The sequence below is a fragment of the Corapipo altera genome, unplaced genomic scaffold (assembly GCF_003945725.1).
Source record: "Corapipo altera isolate COAL_440 unplaced genomic scaffold, ASM394572v1 60, whole genome shotgun sequence".
NCBI classification, from domain to species: Eukaryota; Metazoa; Chordata; class Aves; order Passeriformes; family Pipridae; genus Corapipo; species Corapipo altera.
In genome coordinates, this window is record NW_020884912.1 from 2555565 (window position 1) to 2579372 (window position 23808).

A 23808-nucleotide genomic window follows, 5' to 3' on the forward strand; every position below is an offset into this window, starting at 1 on the left:
TATGGGGAATAAACATATGCTGGTGGTTATGAAGTTTTCGGAGAAAAGTGATAGAATTCCGAAGTCTTTTCACTATGAAATATGATGATATAATAATTGGTGGTTCCCAAGGGAAATTAATCTAATCCCAAAGGTTTTTGCCTTATCACTATAAAAAAAATTGTGCAATTGCTTATATCTCCTCCAAATATGCTTAACAGTAGAATTAGAAAGAGCACCAGATGTTCAAGGAAACTAGGAGATTGCCTTTTGCACAATAGCAAAAGGAGAGATGAACACAGAACTGAGATCTCTCAGTGCTCTCAGTTTTTCTCCAAACTGAATATTTTAATCAGAAAAGGATAAGTTTTGCCTATGCATGTGCTAGACACACAGCTTTTCAAACAGTGTGCAGAAAGATGAGGTCAGTCTGTGTGGAAGGCTGCGGGACTGTTCAGTAATTTTGGCCGGTGTTGTCTTTAAAACTCTACCTAGGAAATCACAGAAGGGAACTGGCAGGTGTAAAGCCTTTTTACTATTCAGTAGTAGTTTTAATGCACTCTGTTGGGGATGGTACAAGTCACATACCCGACTGACCCTAAGGTTATCTCTTGAAATTTAAATTCTTACTGCAAACCATGAAGGCATTTGAGCTTTTCAGAATACTGCTCAGAAAAATGTGATGCAAAATGTAGTTTAATTAAAGGGATAATTAAAGTACTGCCTTCTCCATGATAAGTGAAACATTATATAGAATCATATCATCTAGGTTGGGAAAGACCCTTAAGATCACTGAGTCCAACCATAAACCTAATTTTGCATGCAGTTATACAAAAACCAGTATCAGGAAATTTTCAAAAACATAAACAGTAAGTAAAAACTTAATTCTGCTTTAAGTACTTATTGACTTGTTTTTTCTTTGGAAATCTGTACTACTGGATTTACTTTTTATGAAGTTTAAGATAGCTAACTATTGGCAAGAAGAAACAGTAAAAATTATTGCTGCATTGCATTGTTTGACAGAGGTTCATTTCTGCTTGTAAGAACTGTGAGTTCATGTGGCAAATGTAAATTGGAGCAAGTTTCTGGTGTGACAGAGAATAAAACAAAGTGGTCTCTGATCATCGTATATACCTTCCAGAAAAGGGGTAGGGTCTTTAATTTGGATTATGAGTTCCAGTTGTTGCCAATGGATACCAGAAAGACATTTGACTGAGTTTACTCTCTCGTTAAGTAGAACCACAGAAACCTCAAGTAAATATTCATACAATTAAAAAAGGTCTTCATTTATATAGCTCTGATAATTGTCTACATTAATATATTAAAATTTACAAAAAAACCCAGAAGGTGTGTAAGTAATACAAGGCAGCAGTTCCTTTCCAGACTACCTGCTCCTTTCCCAGACCAAAAGAAGTGGCAGCCTTGTGTCTCTGATGGTTCATCTACAGTCTGTTCCTGTTGTGAATGGGTGTGGATCCCGCTTCTTGTGATCAAGACAAGGAGCCAACACACCTCCAGAAGGCTATTGTATGTTCCTTTGAAAGTATCTCTACCAGTTTATCAAGATTTATTGAGAGATGTCAGTTCTGAGAAAGATGCTGGCTACATTCTGACACCCATCTTCCCATTTAGGCTGGTTGTCACTGCATAGTCAGTTAATCATATTCTCCCTTAAACAACATTCCCTACCAGCAGTTTTCAGAAGCATTTCTATTTGTTTGTCCATTTTGTGCCTGCTCTAGAGATCTCTTGAGAGTTCGGTCAAAACTACAGAATTACTGTTTAGGACTATATAAACTAAGTAAGGTTGCACCACTCTTTGTGTGTTATGAATATACCTAAAACTAAAAGATAACTGTGACATTGCAGTTGCACTTCAAGACCACTCGTTTTAGGAAGTTTTAGGAAAGGAATTGCCAGCCTTGGTCAGTAAAAGGCTGTATGAGGAGAAAAGGGATTATCAGACCAGGTATGCGCACCAAATAAATCACGGTAAGCAGAGGCAGCAATGGGATGTGAGTCCCACATCTCAGTCCAGCGTCCACCTATCACCTCCACCAGTGCAGGAGCTATAGTTGTCATCCATCTCTTGTAATTGCATATCTCCTGTCTTGCCACTTTAGAAGCACCTACAGACAAATGTGTCATGATGCTGCCTCTGCCTGCCAGAGGCTGTAATGCCTTCAGGAGAGGAACCCAGTGCATCAAAAATGCCAGCTTATGCTTATTTAACTTTCTTGCATCAGGTGATTTCCACATAAAACAGTTCTCCAAAGCCTTCTCACTTCTTAAAAAAACTCATAGGAAAGATATTCAGCAACGTTTTCGAGTACTTGTGTTTGAGAGAAATTAAGCAGGCTAATTAGGAGAGGAAAATTCAATTAGTGGGTGAGGAAGAAGTCAGAAAACGAAAGGAAGGATATCAGTTCATTGTTCAAGTTGAGCAGCATATACTATGAACCAGTTTGTTGGTTTTAGTTAAAAGGGGTATGGGAAGCATTCCAGCTACCTTGTGTTTTCATTGCACTGGGGGGATAGTGGTGGCTGCTGCATTAACACACCTGTGTTGTTCTCTCCCAGAACATGCCCTCCATCAGTTCCCCCTCCTCGCTGGCAGACCACAGCATGCAGACAACAGCGCCGTCACTCTACACCGAAATCTCTGAGGAGAACCTGACCAGGTCCCTGCAGCAGGCTGCCGAGCTGAGGGCTCCCCAGACTCACCTCTTCAGCCACCTCCCTCTGCACTCACAGCGGCAAGCCAAGGCACCCTACGGCATGGTACCCGTCGGAGGCATCCAGGTGGTCCCCGCCGGCCTGGCCACCTACTCCACCTTCGTTCCCATCCAGGCCGGGCCGGTGCAGCTCACTATCCCAGCCGTTAGTGTGATTCACAGAACTACCAGCGCCCTTGGTGAGGCAGGTGGTGCGGCCACTGGCACCACCACAAATCCCATGGGGGTTGCCGAGGTGAACAGCGTGGTGCCATGCATTCCCATTGGCCAGGTGAGCGTTCCGGGCATTCAGGGTCTCAGCACGCCCAACCTACAGCCTCTGCCACCTCTGGGCATGGAGACAGTGAACATAGTGGGCCTGGCAAACACCAACATCGCCCCACAGATGCGCCCTTCAGGAATTACCCTCAACGCTGTGGGCCTCCAGGTGCTGACCGCTGGCACGGCCCCACAGGGCACCCCCAGCCCACAGGCACACATTCCTGGCCTGCAGATACTGAACATCGCCCTGCCGACCCTCATTCCCTCCGTCAGCCCCGCCAGTACTGAGGGACATGGAGCCTCTGAGGCACCTACTACAGGCAGCAAAACCTGCGAGGTCCAGCTGGAGCCAGCTCCTGTTGGCTTCCCTGCGGCCGAGGTCGGCCAGCCCAACCGGGATGCTTCTCCTCAGGTGGTGGCTGGCAGCCAGCAGTACAGTGGGAAGAGCCATCCTGAGCCTACCCCACTGACCAACCTCAAGCAACCCATTGGTCCAGGGAAAGCGGATCCTGAAAAGACTGACCTCGCGAACCCTACCAAGCCAAAGCATGACCTCCCTTCCCACCAGGTGAAGAGGGCTACCCCAGCAGAGCCCCGCTCCAAGGTGATTCCCAACACATTAACCAAGTCCCCGGTCCACCGAACTGTCACCCCGGACAGACAGGTACACAGACCAGCTGCCCCGCCCCGGCAGCAAAACACGGTGCAGTTTAGCGATGGCAGCAGTGACGATGAGGATAGACTTGTAATAGCAACCTAGTTTTTGTTTTGCATTGTGTTTTTATTTTTAGGGGTTTTTTGGGTTTTTTTAATAACACTTACAGGTTTCTTTGCAAACCTTCTTTTCCTTAAAGCACATTTTTCTGACACAAACCCATTACTAATCTTCGTGCAATCATGAACTCTTGACCAATAATTGTTGTTCCTTGTCAGCTCCAGCCATTTTTGTACATGTTGTATAGACGATTGTGCCTTTTTGGAGTTTTATGTTTAGAAACCTGTACAGATTGTTGAATATATATATATAATATATATATATATAAAATATGTATATTAAACCCAGGTAGTTGCTTGTGTTTAGTAAGTAAACATCCTATGTCAGATAAATAAAGAATTAAATTATATGTTGCACTGTTAAATGTAAATTTTTATGGCTGTGGGACAAAGTTTCTGTGTACAGATCTAGTATGTAAAACTCCATATTTATTGTATCCATATTAGTCTTGGAAAAGGGTCTGTCCATCTTTCTTGTGTAAGACGGTAGCTTTACACTTCAAAGAGAAATACAGTATCTGTGTTACAAAATATTACAGTAAAATTTTGTTTACTGACTTTACCATTGCTTATGTTGTGCCTTCTTGATGCAGCCCGGTAGTTGGAGAGGTGCCTGACTTGTTCCTTTCAGTACCCTTCAAGCTGCATTCAGCTTGAAAGGATCTGGTGGTGGTGTATTCCCCTGTGGTTTCACCCGCCATGGCAGAGAGAGAGAGAGAGAGAGTATGCTCATCAGGCTTGCTTGGAGAGCAACCTTCTGTTTCAAAACATCCGGTGATGGCAGAATGGGGAGGGAGTCCTTCAGCTTTTTGTAGAGCGAGCATCCATCCACCCCGTGTTTTTGCCTAATTAAAATTTGAAGACTTCCCTGAAGGAAAACAGCAAAAGGGACAAGATGAAATATTTTTTTATATGTAACCTTGAACTATAAACCCACTTTTTATTGATATTAAAATGTTGTTACACAAGAAAGGAATAATTCTTTGTGTGTTAATTGCAAAATCCACCATACAGTTGGTGAAAATGCCACTGCTGTAATGAGGATTTGGCATTACCATCAACATGTTACAAGACTGCTTTTCAGGTGATATTCATTTACAGGTAGACAAAGCCATTTTCTCCCTAATTTTGGCTTTGTCTTATTCATGCAGGGCAAAAAAAAGGGACGAGAGGTCTTACACATACAAATAATGTGCCATTACATCAACAAACCTGTCATGGGCATACAAAAAACCATGGATGGATCCCAGAATCATGAAATTTAACAAAATTCTTCACTATTTTTGCACATAGTGGAAACAATGTAAAGTATACCATGTATACCACTACATTTTTGAGGCGTTCAACTACTGCAGGAGACACTGTCACAAGTTACAAGGCTAAACATTCCTAGAAGTTTCAAATTGACATTGGATTTGTGCTGTAATTTTTAAATGGAGTTGGTTTCCTGCTGTGTCCTTGTATCACATTCTTACATAAGTTTATATAAGAACTTTAACAACAAATTCCAGTAGAAAACTGGAAGATGTAAATTAAAAGCATGATCACCTTTACGGAAATAACAAGGATGAGTGCATATAAAACAACTGGAAGAACAGGGTAGGAAGCAAATCTGGAAAAAATATTGGGAGTGAACCTGAAAGTGAACTGGGCTTCATTGTGCACAGATTAACTCCTATACCCAGCTCAGAGAAGTAATTCGTACCTCGTACTGCTCTTATTCAAGAACAGCACTATCCTAGATCCATTTTTAACTTTACACCGGCTTTTGTACTGTACTCACATTGTACTCATTACATTATTCCGTTACAGTGTGTTGTAAAACTGTAGGCGATGTTGAGTGAGCTTTATTAACTTTCAGGAAGAGTGCTTCAGTGCCAAGAAATCGTTTTTATTACTTGTGATTATCAGCCAATTGTACTAATCTAGCAATTAGAAACACACATACTAGAAAGGAGAAATTACTCTCGTTTCTGACATGAATGCTGGTAAAATTCCTTAGCGTTCAGAGCCTCGCCGAGGGCCCAAGCGCCTGAACGACAAAGTACTCTGAACTCACATTGAACTTAATGAGAGTTAAAAGTACTCAGCACCCCGCAGTGTTGGACTTCAAATTTTTGAGTGTCTTATGTGCAGCCACTGTGTAAAATGTCACTGTGCATTTGTATGTTCTTTTTATAAAGATGTAGTAGTGATGTCAACGTGTCTTAAATCATTATCATTTATACCTATGTGAAATTACCTGAACCAGCCAAAGTTGAAAACAAAACACTGCTGTCTTACATGTGCTTTGAGAGCCTGAAGCTTTTTCTAGGAGAATCAAGTGATGGTTTGTAGCTAATGAAATCAGGAAATTTTGCATTAGTTTTAGCATCTTTGAAATGGACACTTACACTTAGCAGTAAACTAGAACTATACTGATTAATTTGAGCATATTTATCTACAGCATGACTAAAAAAAGATGACTGAATCAGATTTACACCAAAGTAAAAGTATCTCCAAAATTTTGAATGCCATCACAAGTTATTACCATTTCTCTGAGTTTTTTAAGGCAGCAGTAGGTAAGAAATTGCTGTTCCACATGCCCTGAAGTATGATTTTATTAAACTCAAGAGATTTACTGTGTACACATCTTAAATATTTACTTGACTAGCAATTTGTGGTGTGCTCATTTTCTGCTCAGGATTAATTCCAGGAAGTCACTAATTTAACAGAAAATTTAACCTGGTGAACCAGGTGATCTGCATCTGTATTTTCTATTCTAGGTGTTTTGAAGACATCAAGGTCAAGCGATGAAAGCAGTATCTTGAAGAGTAAAAATGACATGACAACAGATATGTCATAAAGAGGAATGTTAAGACGTGTCATTTGGTAAGTTAATAGCAGGACAATAGAGAAAAAGGACCAAGAGAATGGGTACTGATTCAGCTAAGGCCCAGAAGTTGTGAGTTGCATCTGAGGATGTAAAGGTGCAGATTGAGAGGTCTGGGGACAGATACTGAATCATCACACCCAGGCAAAACAGACAAGCCATATTTGAAGCAGTAACTCCACTAACAATCAAAGATTAGGAGGTAGTTACGGATGTATGTAATGTTGTTCAAATAGAAGTTGAAGGAAATCACTTTTCTAGATTTTGTTTGTGGTCCCAAATGCTATACTATTTCACTACCTTCTAGCATGTTTCCAAATGTATATTCCTTAAGATGCTTCTACAACTTGTGCGAAAGGAAAAAAAAAAACAAAACAACAAAGCAGGAGTGTGACCAGACCTGGGAGATTAAACTCCGTTCCTCTCCTCTGTTAGTGTTTAGCAGTTCATTTTAATCATGCATGTAACCAACATCTATACTATATGTCAGCACACATATAGTATGTATATATACTATACACGTGGGTGTCCTACATCAGCACAAGCCTGTGACCTCTGCATCAGCAATTATGTTTTCATTCTGAATTAATTCCTTTTATTTTAAATTTTGTTCTATCTTTATTCTCTTGTCCGGAGTCATTAGCGATAGAGCATTCGCCTTGCCACAAGGATTGTTCTGTTCAAAGCAGTAGCAAACATCTGAGATATCTGCCAGTGCAGGATTAGGCTGCTCTTCAGATGGTGTGAATTATCACAGCTGAATTGGAGTAAATATCACCGAGGCTGTTTACTCAGCCATCAATTTTTAACAGCTCTATCACATATCCTCTGGCAAATCCAGCACAGCTGTTTAAACATTAGAAGGCCAAAACAAGTGTTGCTCCTCAGCGTACCCAGGCGCAGTCTGGCATCTTTACACAACCTGTTCCCATCAAGAGAGTGCAAGCAGGTGCTAGCTAAAGGCTGGGTACAAATACAGCTACAGTACAAACATGGCACAGTCAGCTTCTGTGAGACCCATGCAGATGCTTCCCTGTGATTTGCCAAAAGCTCTCACTAGAAAAAGAACCAACCAGTGGCCTGTAGCTCTTCTCTTTTGACTCAGACCTCACTTGATTTCTCGTTGCAATACATGTTGCTTGCTGGTGATGTGGGTACCTGATTTTGAAGGCAGCATGTCTATATAATAATAACAACAGGTTTGGAACATGAACTCTATTAAAAGTGTCTGTGCTTCCCATTTGGGCTTTAATAAGCTATAGCATGACCTACTTGTCACTTCTTAGGACAAAAACTAAACCAGAGACAGACGCTTTTCATGTAAGTGTCATCAGATCTTTTGACCTGTAGCATTACATCCCCAGACACAACTCCAAACTCCTGGACCGTGGCTGGAATAAAGAAAACTCTACTAGGTTCAGGGATGCCCTGCCCTGCATTGATTACTGCTGCTGTTCACACCTTTGCTCCTTTTCTTTCTCAAGTAGTTTGCTGAGCTTCAGGTTGCTGTAAATTATGCCCTGAGGCTAGAGCAGCCCACAGTTGGTCCATATCACCAGTCCCCTGCCAGAAAGTCTGACAGCAGTGTTTTGCATACAAACAAATTCAAGTGCCCATCACATGCATTTCATCTCAGACAACCTACTTAGGGTGAACACAATGTGGCCCACCTCAAAGATATACCATAAAACAAAGACATACCATGCTTTACACTTCACTGAATGTTTTGTGTGGTTTCTTAAACAGAATTTATCTTGCCTTGAGTTTACTGACATATATGTTAAACAGAACATAAAATTAATTTGTCACTAGACATTTTATTCCAGAAGTCTTTATTTTTTTGCAAAATAATCCCCATTAAGGCTTTATAAACACTCTAGTTTAAACGTGTAAACTGCCCTTCAGACAAATTTTTAACATGGGGACAGTTTCATCAAAACAGGAAAAAACCCCTCAGTTTTAGCATGAGTGACTTGCCAAAAGCCGTGGAAACCAAACAATCCACAAGTAAGATTACTCCCTCAAGATACTCTTCAACTGATTTAGCTGATGGGCCACTGCTTCTGTTGCTTTTGAAAGATCCTCTGAGACCAATATGACCATCTCATAGCAGGGAATCCTTTCCTTGCTTTTATGGTTAATAATACGAATAATAGGTGTCACCATCTTAGGTGATTTGTGGTCAATGTCTAGTTGTGGATGTTAAATTATGAATTACTAAAAATAACTTAGAATTGTCTTCCCATGTCTTAGGGAAATTTCCTTTCCTTGTAAGGAGGCTCAGCACACACAGATGGCCTTTTTTTTAATGATACATAAAATACCAAAGATTTACACCTGATAGAAACCATTTATGGCTTATATCTTTGAAGATGAGGCCACTGTCTTAGGTCTAGACTCTGGATTGCTAATTCTGTTACTGACTTAGGATGAGAATAAACTACTTTGAAGTACTTCAAATTGATTATTAGGTAATTTTATATGAAATGAGTGCGTGTGGATGACCAAACAGCAGCAAGGATGTAACAGCATGCAATTAATTGAATGGATGTTCATGTTTTGTTCCAGAAATGCTGAATCAAAAAAAACATATTTATGGCAAAGGTGCTATTGCCATCATGTTTGTCCATCCACTTCTCCTCTCTATACTGGCCTGACTACTCAAAATGTTATGAGATGGCTGCTGATTTTCAGATATTCCATGAGATGTAAGGAAACCATGCTAGCTGAAAGAGGGCAAGGCTTTACATTCCTACAGTTCAGTCATGGAAACAAAACTTAGAGTTCTAAGATGAGTCAATTAGCTAGGCATGCTTAGTTTTCTTTGGTAATAGTAGGCTTGTTTTTCCCAATAAGGTCAAATGTTAAGGCTTGTTTGGTTTTGTGGCTGTACTCCTTAGTGTATTTGAAATCCATTACCACGGGTAAGGCATTTGTGCTGGAAACAGGCCAACCTAAGGCTGTTTGTAAAGCAGAATGCCCCTAGCATTTCCTCTTTTTGTTAAGTTAAGGCAGTTACAACATCCCTTTGGGCTTCAGAAGTTCCATTTGCAGGTCATTCAGGTCTAAGCTGCTTCGGTGTTGGTACCTAAATACCTTGCCGTTGGATTCCTCCTGAGAAGCAAAGCATTTGGCATAGGTGACAGCTACATCTCTTATACAAAGCTCTCTAAAAAAATCACTGGCTGCTGAGAGTTGGTCCCCACCCCGTCAGATCCCTGCTCCAGATGCAGACATGCAAGCGAGTTCACAGCCCTCGCTTGCACAGGACTGGTCCCCATCGCAGCAACAGCAGCCCCACCTTCATGAGGGGGTTTCCCCGGGGTGCCTGTGTAAGGCAGGAGTCATCCTGGGACGAGAATGTGCAGGGAGGGACCCAGCATGGAGGGAGCATCACTGTGAACATCCGCTCACCTCCCAGGAGCAGAGGGCCACAGAGAACCTCTAAGGATTTTACTCAGTGCCAGGCGTCATGCAGGTGCAGATTTTGAAAAAGGAGTTAGGCATCGTTGCACGGGCATTGGAATAGATAACCTTTAAAAGGTTAACTCGAACACAGTTTCTATGAACAGGACCTACCCAGATCCAAAGCAGCTAAGCGGAAAGCCATCGGCTTGAGACTTAACCCTTTCTATTCCTTATGATCGAGGTATATCAAGTCAAAATGAAGTATTAAAAGGCACCTTTTGACAGAAATTTTTGACAAATCAGGAGGAATTTTGACATGAAGCCAAAATTCCCTATTTGAGCACAAAATTACTATGGTTCCTGTTCCTGCTGATGCTCAAAAATTCACCAGCCTGAGCTGCTACCTGTCTGGCACCCAGCTCTTCTCAACAGGATTAAGCAACAAGGCAGTTTGCTTCAGGAACACTGTGTCCAGAGAGGTCATACCCTTTATACAATGCAATCACAAGGTCTTCATTCTGAACACATGAGTGTGAGGAGAAGGAGTTGGTGATGTCCACTTCTTACTCGCTCAGCCACCGATACTGCAGTGGTGGCACCCTCTGCCACTCCATCTGTGAGATGTGAGGAAAAGTAGAGTCACCATCCTCTCATGGGAGGCTGAAGGACACCAGTGCTGCACCAGCTCTCTCCTCATCAACCAGGGGCTATATAGCAAGGGAGGCGGGCACCTTCGTTGGTTACACCTCTTTCCCAGGAGGCTGCTCCAAGCTCCTGTGCTCTATCCAGACCAGCTGCAGGCACTTGCTGGCAGAAACGAGGCCATGAGAGAAGAAAGAAAACCGAAGCTGCAAGACAGAGCAAGCCAGGGAGAGCACTGTGTTGTAACCAGGCTGTTAGGTTGTTTGGGCACAGGAAGGCAGCTCTTGTATTTCAGACCTGTTACCCAGTGTGTTAGGTGTGTCCCTGGTTTGCAAAAAACAGTTTAGGTGCCAGAACAGAGGCAAATGTTGAAACAGTGCCTCTTTGCACAACAGTCATGTTTTCATCTGGACACCAGACAGTTTTGCTCCACCAAAGTATCAAGTGGGTGGTTCAGAAACCATTTTTGACACTTAGAGGTTTAAATTTTGTTTCTCTTTGTTTATTCACATACCTATAATCATCCATGACTCTTTCTTATTTACAGGGTTCAGAGCAAGAGCTCACACAGCTAATGCTGATTAATTCTGCTGGACTGGATAACTGGCTCCCCTGTGGATATCCTGTTTTCCTGTGAATCATCATTCCTTCTTGAGACATCCTCCAACTCAGATCAAAGATCCAGAATGTATTAGATATGAAGACATCAGACAGCTCAAACAAATTAAAAAAGACACACACAAAGAAATGCATCCCAGTTGTCCCTCCTGTCCTGCTGAAAACTGGTACGGTGAACACAATTCTATGCACTTGATACAAAAGGATAAAGACAAAAGGAAGAAAAAAAGAGAGAGACTTTGGAAATGTAGTTTACCCAGAGACTTCTACAAATTGCCCTTTCTAGGTATTTGCACTTTTGTACTTATCTAGTTCTCCCTTGCAGTTGGAAACTCCTCAGGCTAGATCCTCAGCTGATGGAAGCTGACATCCGTAAGCTTCAGCAAGAACTGCACTAACTGCATCAGCAGAGGACTTGGTACTTTCCATTTAAGTATTGAGCCTTGCCTACAAACACACAAATTAAAGGAACATGAAAACCTGTTTTCTGTTTTTTCAAGTTTATGTAGTCTGTTGTGTCATCTATGGTTTTATTCAATTTTTTCATTTAGCTATATGAACAACTGAAAAGATCCTGTAGCAGTGAAATGCCAAAACCTAAGGTCGTGAGGTCAAACTAGATTATCTTAATAGTCTCTTCTCCTCTTGCAATCTTTGAACACAGGTTTTATCTGATAAGGGAGTTAAAGTCTTTATTTCAGCAACGTTTGATCTTGAAGATTGCACAAATAATTAGTCTTTTAAGATTCTGAACTTCTTTTAAAATAGAATTTTAAACTCTCCTTTTAATGGATGCCTTTTAATCCTTATGTTTAAGAATAAGAGCCATGTTTGATCTAAGACGACATACAATGTGTTTGGATAGTAAGAGAGACCATTTTTATGGGAGTGTTTGAACAATATATTGTGTTTTTTCAAGAAGCTGTTCCTCCAGTCAGTGAAAAGTGCTGAATGAAGGACTAAAGGACAGTCCTTTTGCTGTCATTAAGGTCATATCAAAGGAAGATAAAACGTGCTGCTGTTACATCTTAGAGTGCACTGTGTCAGGCTTTTAGTCCTAGAATTCTAAGTCTTCTATTAACCTTCTACACTTGGAGGGGAAAAGAAACACTTTTAACCTTACACACTGTGAACACTCACTTAAAGGCTGTGGAGAGAAGAACACTCAGCAGGAATGCACTCTGCAAACACTCATCAAAATCTTTAGATTTGCATATTCTTAATCAATGAGGTTTTGGCAAAATAAAGGGGGGTGTTTTTTATCCAGACGATAGTTTGTCCAAGTCCCTGGGTGGGGTTCAGCTGTTTCTGTTTTCTTTGAGGAAAAATGTCCTCAAGGTCCGGTGCTGAGTTGTTCTTTGCCTCCAAGAAAAACCCCAGTGTGGGAGTAGCAGGATATGGCAGGGTTTGAGAGGCATGTGAACTGAGACCAAAGTTTGCCCCTTGCTGTAGCTTCCCTGTCTGGGGCAGCCATCAGAGCCACTGCAACCATCCAAAGGAGTTGGGAGTGGGTTTGAAGGAATAAGGGCCAAATAACATGAAAAAGATAACCCTCTGCATAGAAACAGAAACCTCATTGCCCACTCCTGAGAACAAAGGGATAATCCTTTTTGTTTTCATAATAAGTGGAATTTCTGTTGTTTTCATGACCTTCCCCCTTTAATTGGACCCATGTATACAATACACATGTGCTTAGCAATGCACTGGAAATAATGATAACATCATTTTCCAACTTTTTAAAGAGAAAGGGGGGCAATTGTTGTTCTGTCCAATCTAGAAAGCAATCTGTAGATGCCAGGTGGGAATACCACAGCATATGCTTGAAACTTCACTGGACATGTAGAACATTATACCGGATGCTTTACCTCCCCCAAATTCCTCCCTGTCTGTTCATCCAGGTCAGTGATGAGGGAGCTGGACACTGCTGACTTTTCACCCAGGTACCAGCTGGTGCCTCAAAATGGTTCAGACTTCCACTTCATCCTACTAGGGACCATTTATTGAGCACAAGTTTTGTTCTGTATGTGCATGATAATGCAATTTTGTAACTTGGGCTGGAAGGGACCTTAAAGATCATCTAGTTCCAACCACCCCATGTGGTGTACTGACCGGACAATAAAGCTATCTGAATAATGATGGTGCCAAACCATCAATGCCCAGGGTAAAAGTGGAGCTGGGCTAGGTTTGCGTGTGTCTCGCTAGCAATTGTCTTGTGAGTTTCTGGCACAGGCATAAAAGAGAGAGCTGTCTGAGAAGGGGGTGGATTTTGATGCTTTGGAGGGTGATAGGAAATACTTCCAAAATATTTGTTTGGGTCAGAAAATTAAGACAAAGAAGACAAAGCCTGGCCTCTGCATTGTCATTGTCATGAGCAGTCTCCTGCTGCCTTCAGGAGAGCCAGGATTTCACTCATGGATTCTTAAGGCTGGCGCAGAAAGAATATGTTACAACAGAGCATGGGTATTTCTGGCACAATGGGGATTGCTTTTAATGACACCAGAAAGTGATTTTTTTTTTTTTAACCCAGCATTGCTCCTTCAAGCAAATTAAAATCCGATACATTTGCATTTCTACATGTCATTAAGCCAGCCACCTACTGCAGCGCCTAAAGCTTGTGTCTGCTGGAAAGACTAAATCCTACTAATGTGCTTTTCCTAACGCACTGAGGGAATCTGGAGCCTTTCCTTTTGAAGCTGACTTGCTATTTTGACTAATTGCTTCTGGTAACAGTTAATAGCATTTTGCAAAGGCACTTCATCTGCTGACAGCAGATTGATGTAAGGAAGGGACACAGTTCAAGTTTCCAAAGGGAGCATCGGGAAACCCATTTCCAGCTTCATTAATCTGTTAATAATAAAATTAAAGTACAAATAAAATGTGACAAATTGAGTTCTGTTGTGAAAGTCACTTTAACAGGAGGCTCTGAATAAAGGTCAAAACAGACTCTGATTTCTGCTGTGTTCTAATAGTAGAATCAGAGGAGAGCAATGTAGAAACACTGTAATTAATCTGCCAATACTATAATTGTCCCCAAATGATACAGAGTTTGAGGAATGATTTTTTTTCTTCCTTGGGAACATTTACAAAACCTGGTACATAAAGCTCCTTCACAGAACATGTAAGCGCTAATCCAATTTCACAGGAAACTTTCAAGAATGTAGGTATGGTAGAAAGGTTTGCTTTCACTGCCTGCCTTCTTGTGGCTGCTATCTCAGTCATAACTCAAGTTTACCCAGCACAGGGGCAAAAGAGAGAAAAAAACCCTGCAGGTATAGATCTTGTAGCAATAGTCAGAGAAATGAGCCTGACGCCTGAAACAGGCTTCATGGAAGAGTCAATAAGCCAAGTCAGACATGCCTTTTCTGGCAAGGGTGAGGTTGGCTTGCCAACCTTGTTTAAAATGAAAATGGTACTACTTTTAGGGTTATCCCCCAAACCTGTATCCCAGTACCCCCTACATCAGCCTTACTAGCCACATTCTAGGTTAGCAGGAGATATTAGTCTAGACTCTACTCTTAAATAATCCTCCCACTGGGATCTTCAGCTAATACCATGGAAAAGCCTCCCAGTCTCTCCAAGGCACAGTGCTAATGGATTCTGTAGAAAAACATCCAGTTTGTCCAAGTCCTTCTTATTACCATTGAGCAGTTACCCCAAAAGCAGTCAGTCACAGAGCATCATTTGGGAACACAGCTGTGGCAAATGGAGGGCTTCCTGCAGCCCAGCAGAGCAGCCGTCTGCTGGGATCACCTGAACCAAAGGAACACTATTAAAGAACCCAGCCAGGCAAGCAAATACATAAACATGCTAATGTGAAATGTTTGAGGAGAATGTCTCATTAAGTCAGGCAGGATAACGATATGGAAAACAGATAGCTCTATTTTAAAAATCAGCAGGAGGAAAAGGAGAAGGCTGTCTTTTTGGTTTATGGAAGCCAGAAAGAGTCTGTACAACCTCCTTGCCTCCAGTCATTTTAGGGATAATCTCAGACACTGAAGAAACCAGCTTTCCAGTCTGAGAAGCACCACATGGAGCCAGTTATGTCAGGAAAGAGGCAAGGGGAGCATAAAGAGTAAGGGAAGGAGGACACAGTTGTCACCTGGTCCCTGAGAAGAGCTTGCAGTTACTCGTATGGGAGGTGTGAACAGCATGGTGAGGAATTGCCCTAATGTTGATGGGTTGAGGGCCTGGGAAGGGCAAGAAGCCTGGAGAAGATACCTGTCAGTGTGAAAACGCTTATAGACTGGAAATCAGATATAAACTGGACTTACAGGCCAGGAACTATGTGGGTTGTGAGATGAGCTATTAAGCAGGGAGGCAGAGTATGGAAGGGAGAGAGGGGAGCAAGAATGCAGCCTGCTCTGGATGGAGGAACCTTTCAGTAGTACAGTGCTCTCTCAGAGGAAGGAGGAGAACAGAGGCTCACATAAGTGAGCAGATTTTTTCCACAATGTATAGTGAGAATTCTTCTTGTGCTCGGTCTGATTTTAGCTGCTTAATTTACACTAATTTTCCATTTAATAGCTATTTGTGATAATTATCAAGTCAGATCTCTAATTCTTGTGCTAGTGATTTGAGCACTACAAGTGGTACTATCAATCTGATTCAGTTTGGGTTCACAGAGAGCTGTCCATACCTGGACACCACTTGAGCGAAGTGATGACAGGCAGGTCCAGGATTACGGCTGCTTTGGGAGGTGACAATTGCCTGATTTGAATTTACTTTGTCAAGGACTCTCTCCTGCTAAGAGAGCACTATCTCCTACCTTCTTGTTCCCATTTACTATCAGTATCCCTTTTCCTATACTTCTAAAATGGGCCTCTCTCATGCAGTGTTTGTAGTGAGGTGGGGAAGGCAAGCTCCTCCTGGTTTCTCTCTTTTCTTCTGCTTGTCTCTCTTCCATCCAGCAGAAATCTGTGTGTACTTGAACCAGTATGAGCCTGAGGGAGATGGCCATAACAACTGTAAAAAACCTCCCCAGGTCTGTTTGATACCCCCAAGTTTCTGAGTCTTCCTAAAAGTCTTTGCTAACCACACCTGCTGCATCACAAGGAAGGGAGCTTCATATTGCTGTTGCCTATGTATGGGATCCTGCATCTGCCTGTTGTAAAAGCAATCATGCTCCAGGCTTTTATTCTCTGCCTTTTTGTATAGTATATAGCTCTCTCACAATTACTTTCTCCTTCCCCAAGAGTTCTGCCTTGAAAAATATTAGAAAGAACAGTCCTGTGAAGAGAATTAATATCAAATAAGGAAGATCTAATGCCTGAATGCCCAAACACAGCTCCTGTAGTCCAGTACAGTATAACTCTGGGATCAGCATTTACTCTAAGTAATTCCAACTCTGTGATTTAATAATTTTTTTTTTTTAGGGTGGGAAGAAGGAAAGGGCTGTTCAAGCTGGCAAATAAAGAAGCAGCAAAGACCTAAAGCTGGAAGCTTAAGTAAGACGTGAGTTGTTACAAAGAGAGAAGACAAATGAGGATATATCCAAAACGAGTACAGTTTAATATGGGATGTTCCCCGTTCCTTTCAGCCTTACGTCAATATTTGGATAACTTTCTGCATGGCTCAATCAGAACATCTGAGCTTGACACAGAATTTGTTGAATGAGTCTCTTTGGCTCATATTAAACAAAAGATAGCATAGAGAGTCCTAGTGTTCCCCATGGCTGTAAAATTTATGAGCATAAGAATTTATGGGGATGGAGTTTGCTTTTAAGATCTCATTGCCTGGCTGGTTGCCTGGTGTGGGGGAAGGACATATCACCTTCAGGGATATGTGCTGGACACTGAGCCATGACTGCTCTCAAGGCACTCAATGTCACCAGTATCCTCAGCTGAGAGCTGGACCTGACTGAGTATTTTCAATACATTTTCTAGGGGAGAAAAGTCTAAGCCTGAAACGTGCCATGATTTATGTACTGACACATTGTAAGCAGTGCCTTAGAGACACTGGGGGAATGGTCACCACATCAATCGCAAACCGTAAAATCAGGTGTATATCAAGTCAAAGGGGTAACTCATTGCTTCTAAGACTAAAATTCAGCAACATGAGTGAGTCTTTGAAGTTCCAGGGCCCAAAAGGCTCCGAACAAGTACAGACAAGAAAATACTGTTGAGCCTTTTTTTGCAGTCATGGGAACTGTGGTCTCTTAATCAGTTTAAAAACACAGATTATACCTTTGTGCTGGAGGTGTAAGGAAAGATCTACTGTCAGAAAAGATACTGATAACTGCTGGATGGGGTTTCCTGTTCACCAGCGGAAAGTAGCATCTCCCAGGCTGGGCAGGAGCCCCAGCTGAGGTCCCCCAGGCAGCAACACCAAGATCTCAACTGGGGCATGGGGACAGTCTCGTGAGAAGGGGAGCACTGGTGGCAGGCAGAACCATGAAATGCCTGTGTCCTTGTACCTGGAAGAAAGCAGGTGTCATCAGAGCATAGCCAGAGGATGGGAAGAAAGGTAGGGCTGATTGGGTCAAGGGCTTGGGGGTCAGCAACTTTGCAAGTTTTAGAGCAGAGGAAATAAAGTCCTCACATGTTCAGGGAAGCAGGACTTTATAACTTGTCCTGTAAGCAAGTTCACACCAGAGACATATGTGTATTTATTTGTACAGATCTCTGCTTCAACTGTCCTCCTACAAGGAAAAAGAAAGCTAGTAAGGCTACCAGTTTAGCAGGTGCTTTGACAGCCCAGCCAGGAAGAAACACACAGCTGGGATACAGCTATCAAGTCTTCATCAGGCCCATGGGAACCTCACTAATGGGATTCTCTTTCCCCCTCTCTCCACTCTCCTTTTACACTTACAAGTCTTAATTTCGTTTTAACTGTAAGTCTCTTTGCTCCTGACATGTCCTCATACCTTCCCTAAGTAAACCTATGTTTATAATATTAAATACATTCACTGTGTATTGGTATCAGACAATTGCTTTTAAAAGATAATCCTCCATTTTCTGTTATTACCCCTTTATTTCCACTGCTATTTTTCTTGGTGAGTTATATGGGGAAGAAATTACTGCTATTTTGTCTTGAGGTTTCCCTGAGGAACCATGTCAAAATGAACAGTCCTTTTACTATACTTTCCTATACAGATTGAATAAAATGAAATAATTAAATGGCTTCTCAAAGAATTCAGTGCCTAAAACCCTGGGGAAAAATAATGGTTCCATCTACACCATTGTGAAAGCCTCTACTGAAGCACAGTGTTTATTTTCTGCATAGGGTCTTATAGTGTCATCCCCACCACCAGCAGATCTGAGTGCTTTCCAGGCGTGCGTTTAAGTGACGTGACTAAAAAGTGTCGCCTGTTTGTTCTCTCAGCATCTCCCCACTGGGAGAAACCTGTGTAGTTGAGAGCCTTGTTTTGGACGTATATTGCTTTTGTTTGAGTCATATTTTTATTCTTGTTTTTAGTATACTTGTTACCATCTGTATGTGTTAAAGAAGTTTAGTGGCATTTAGGGATTGAGTGTGTCTCCTGGCTGCCTGTTCTCCTGAGTGCTTTGTTCTGTAGTAGGAGATTAAGAAAAAAATGAGTGTTAGGGAAGTTTTTCTCAAGTTAGAAATAAGAGGCTGAATTTCACACTAGTAATACATGTAATTTGTGCCTACAAATAGGCATGATGAATAATGTCTTGGCTTTTTTTGCTGTGCAAAAATACCCTGCATCCTTGCAAAGTTATGGTCACCACAGCCCCGAGCATGGTTGTGGCATGGAAACCCTGAACTCCCTTTGTCTTTTTTTTTCCTTACAAAGCATGTGAGGTTTCCTCGACTTTGGAATTTGCCCTTCTTGTTGGATCAAACAGTCCAAAGCTGTTTAGTTTTCTGGCTCATCTGTTCCCCCTGCTACTTCTCAGAGAGTGAGAATTAATGGGCTCAGTCCTGAAAGACACTGATCTCTCTGGCACCAGTTCAGCAAACCACTTATGCAAGGGTTTAAATTTTAACCACCCATGAGTTGCTGAGGTTAATGGGACTGTAATGGGACTGTACCAGGGACTGCAGTGGGATCATCTTCCCTGACCCCGCAGCCTGACCTGCCAACATCCCTCTGACTCCCACGCTGCCATAACTTGGGGTGACCTCAGCACGTTTGTTTATCCTGGAATTAAATGAGTATATGGGGACTTTGCTGAATCTGCCTTAGACTGCCCAGCCCTAAAGTTCAGATTCCTACAGAGCAGTCCCAATGGAAAAGCAGATGGGCAGGATTGGCTCCGTAATGTTGTCCAGAGGCTACCTTGGCCACAAACCATTTCAGGCACCTAGGACATGGCCAACCTCTTGGGATACTCTCTCCTTCTCACTTAACAACTACATTTTCTGAGGGTTATTTTGCATTCCAAAGGGGTTTCATGGTAAAGGGAGAGGGCACCATGGTTTGGGTACTGCAGTGCCATGTAATGGTGAGAGGACAGGCCACTACCTCAAACAATGCCTGTGCACGAGTATGGGCTCTCACAAGTTCCTTGGTCATTATGGAAACAACAAAAAAATTCATCTTAGGCATGATCACTCACAAAATCTATGAACCTTCAGAGGCAACTAAAATTGACCCACCCCTTTTCTTGAGGGGGGAGGAGGAGACAAGCTCCTGTGGTCCCTATTACTCTGTCCGCTAGAAAAAATATTTCTGTGTAATAACCTCAATACGGAGTGATAGACTTCTTCTGTGTATTAAATTAAAATCTCTGGGGGACATTAGGCCATGTAATTCATATTTCTCTGAAGCAATTTAAGTCTTTCATCAAAAAAAACTCATAATAACTAAGCTCTGTGATACCTGATAGCTACATTTTCATGTGGAGGATGAAAATAGCCAACAACATGTTAACGAATTCCATGGGGAGAACAATTGTAATGATAAAAATAATCTGACAAGGGCATGAATTTGCAAATATGTTTCTTTATGGATTGCTGGGAACAAAAAGGCTGTTTAAACATTTTCTTTATGTTGAGATACAGGTGAGGACAACCTCCCTAGCTTGCTCATTAAGGATGGAGTACATGAACAGTTTCCAAAAAACAGAGGCCCAAAAGGATGCATCTCTATATCTTATTTAGAAAAAAATCCCATGTGCCAGGAAGATTGCTTGCAGAAGTTGTCATCACTTCTGCTGCATTAAATTGAGTAAGAAAAGGAGAGTTCCTGTGCAAAGAACTGATGCTGGATCAAACCTCATGTTTTGAGGAGCACATGTATAATTTCAAATTGGATTCTTTTCCAAAAATCGTCTGTGAGTGTAGGGCAGGCCCAAACCTCAACAGGCTTCCTCCGCCTGCATCCTGAGAGAGCACTGATATGGTAGAAAACATCAGCAGAAATGGACCTTAGACACAATTTAGCCCCTGGAGTGGGTAGGCATTTTCTGATGGGAAAAGAAGCATTCCTCCCTCTCCAGCTGGAAACTTTATCTAACACCATTGCTTATGACAGCACATTGATGGATGCCTGTCTCTGCAGCAGTTTCCATCTGAGAAGAAGCAGAGCCTTTGGTAGGACTCTCAGCAATTCCACTCGGACTGAGGGGTGTTTCTGTGCAAATGCAAATGCAAAGCTTCAAGCTGATAGCCCAGGTCAAGGAAAGCGAGGATATGGCTGCATGTAAAGAGGGGTGTGGGAGAATAGGAGAAAATACAACAAAGTATTTGTCAAAATAAGAGACACTATTGCAGTTCAAGCAGCACTAAAACATCTGGAAGTCTCAGGGAAGGATAGTGGCTTTGCCTGTATATTCGCAGCTTTTCTTAAAATAATTTTAATTACGATTTTAAGCATAAACCTGCTTTACCAGGATTCATCATCTGTTGTTGAAACATTTTCCACTGGAAACCTTGGTTTTTGCATATCTCTAGATATTTTACTGCTATTAAAGTAACATATGAAAATATGCTTATCACCCCATACAAAACATATTTTGTTGCACACAAATGCTTTAATCTATTTTTGAATTTAATCATCTATAAATAAGCAAACTAACACATAGTCAGATAGTACACATGCAAGCCATGTGTACATCAGATACTAATTTTCAGCACACGCTCAATTTGTCAAAAAAACCTGAGCAGAGTGCTCAAACATTCTGTTTAGTAGGAAATTGGGCTGAGGCAGAGTACAGTTACAGTGGCCTATGAAAAGCAGAACAGGAAATCAGGCCCATGTTGTTTATTTTTCCTGATGGAATTGTGAAAGACAGAGTTTGCAAGGAGATATTGCTAGTGAACGATGCATCTAGAGAAATTACCTGGAGTGGACATAGCTGTAGAGCTTGAGCTCAGCCTACAGGTACAGGTTTATCTGCTGAGATAAGGCAAAAGAAAATAATTGTGCCCTGCTAAAAGCCTTTTCTAAAGATAGTACAGACTGAGGGGACCTAACACATTCTTCTATGGCCCAAATTATGTGGTTAACCCTTTGAAGAGAGACTATGACTCATCAACACTCAGTCCTTAACTCCTTATGTCTTGCAAGGTTGCAAGGGAAATTATTTGTTTCACCAAAGCCTGTCAAATCACTTTATCCCCAGAAAACTATCTGGAAAACCCCAGAGGACCTGTAATAAGCATGTCCACAGGCTGGGGAGAAGCCAACTACTGTTCACGCAGGCCAGGTCACCTGAAGCCATGGAGAAGGAAGGGGTAGACTGACAAGAAGTTCTTATTTTCACCATTGCAAGGACTACTAGCCATTTCCTTGTGCTTTCTTCTTCTCTCTAACTGTAGCTATCTTAGTGTTGAGTTTATGTGACTCAGTTTATGCGGAGCTCATCAACAGGCTGTTCCTGCTATAATTCCCTTCTCCAGCCTGTACTGGGAGAACACCAAGGAACAAGTCTGAAGGAGATGAACTGCCAGAGAAATAGTCCAGTGTGTTACACAGAAACTCCTTTGTAAGCAAGAATATTAAAAGGATAAAAATCGATTCATAATGAATTCAGGAGGCTTTCTCTACATACTTTAACGGCTTGGTATTATCTCATTGAAGAGGCACTCCAGGTTCACTAGTGTACGTTGTTACACAAGCAAAGCACTCCAGCATTGATTTTTCTCTTGCTAAGGATTATGAATCAACATGATTTAAGCAGCTCTATTGCTAAGAGTAATGACCAGCCCCTGAAAGTTTAGCCAAGCACAGGAACTTTCTGGACAGAGGTAGTTTTGTATCAGTGCTTTTAATTACATTTTAAGACATGGATTGTCCATTAATATTTGACCTCTAATTATGTTTTTAAGAGGTGGCTCTGTTGAAAAACAGTTATATCATGAAGATGTATGAAGCAGCTTAAACTAAAGCAATTTCTTTTTTTAACTCTACAACCCTTTCAGAACCTTCACCTGAATGAGCAGATCTGCTTTTACCAGCAGACCAGGGGGGCTCATGAGTGCACCATCAGTCAGGTCCCAGAGGCTTGTGAACCTGATAGGGGTGTTGTGTGCTAGGGGAGTCTAAACTAAAATGCAAGTAGCTGTTGCCCTGGCTTGCATCTGGAGGCACTGAAAGGATGCAGTTGCATAGTGGTAGCTGTGAGGTGCAATAGCTGCAGCAGGCTCCCCTCCACCTGCATGCGCATCCCATGGCTTTCCTATCAACATGACTGAGTTGAACTTGCTCCAAGACATCCAGTACCCATCTATTGTGCAATATTTCTTAGTTAGGCAAGAGGGGGAACAAACCCTCCTTCTGCGGATTCCCCAAGAGCAAAAATAAAAGCCATAGCTATGGAGTAAGTACTTAGTGCTGGAATCGGGAATGAATTTACTTGGCCCTGCACTTCCCACTGTGGCAATCAGCAGCTATTTGCTGTCTGTGATGGCTGCCAAATGGAGTGCCCTTTTGGATAGCAAAGAACCAAGCAAAGCCCTCCTGGGGATGGCAGAATTTGTAGTTCTCTCTCCAGGATCCCACTACCTACCCTGAGCTGAGAAAACCCTGAGTTTCTTTGCCATTTTTCTCTTCTTTCTGCAAAAGTCTCCAGTCTCTAAGCTGTCCAGATGTGCTCATTACATCCAGCAGGCCTTGTGAAACTTTCCTCTTGAAGAAAAAAATAAAAAAATAAACGTTCTGCAGTAGCAGTTCCTGTTGAAATTTATTATTTTAATAAGATCCTCTGAAACACTCAAAACTAAAGTAACAGCTGTTCAGAGACCAGTTGTTTCCTCTGAATTCATTGAATTTCTGAGTGAGCATGGACATTTGGGTTATAAATTTTATCACTTCTAAAACCAAAACTCTGAAAACATCCAAACCAGAAACAATATCTTGATGAAGTTGAAAACTGAATTTAGCATGCAAGTCCCTGTTTCCTTTTCCCTCTGGACAGGAAAGAAAAGAGCACTGGTTTATTGCTCTGTTACTAGTGGCACAGAGTAGCTTTAGATGTAACATAAGGAAATCTCTTGTGTTCGAATGAGGGCCACATTGCAGGGTTACATCAGAATTTCCATTAAGAAACTACACAGGCATATTCTCTTCTGTGCTTCCTGTACAGCCCCTGTAGAATTCACCGTGCTACTTCT

At 41.9% G+C, this 23808-nt stretch overlaps 1 protein-coding gene across 11 annotated transcripts in view; it reads left to right on the forward strand.

Moving 5' to 3' along the window:
- Positions 1 to 11743, forward strand: part of HIVEP1 (human immunodeficiency virus type I enhancer binding protein 1) — a 131383-nt gene extending 119640 nt beyond the window's left edge. For 7 of the 11 annotated variants that reach the window (XM_027654074.1, XM_027654076.1, XM_027654073.1 and 4 more), the window contains one exon: positions 2560 to 3735. In XM_027654074.1, the coding sequence (XP_027509875.1) occupies positions 2560 to 3735 (1176 nt within the window). The other 4 variants (XM_027654077.1, XM_027654079.1, XM_027654078.1 and 1 more) reach the window with 4 other exon arrangements.
- The last annotated feature ends 12065 nt before the right edge of the window (positions 11744 to 23808 follow it).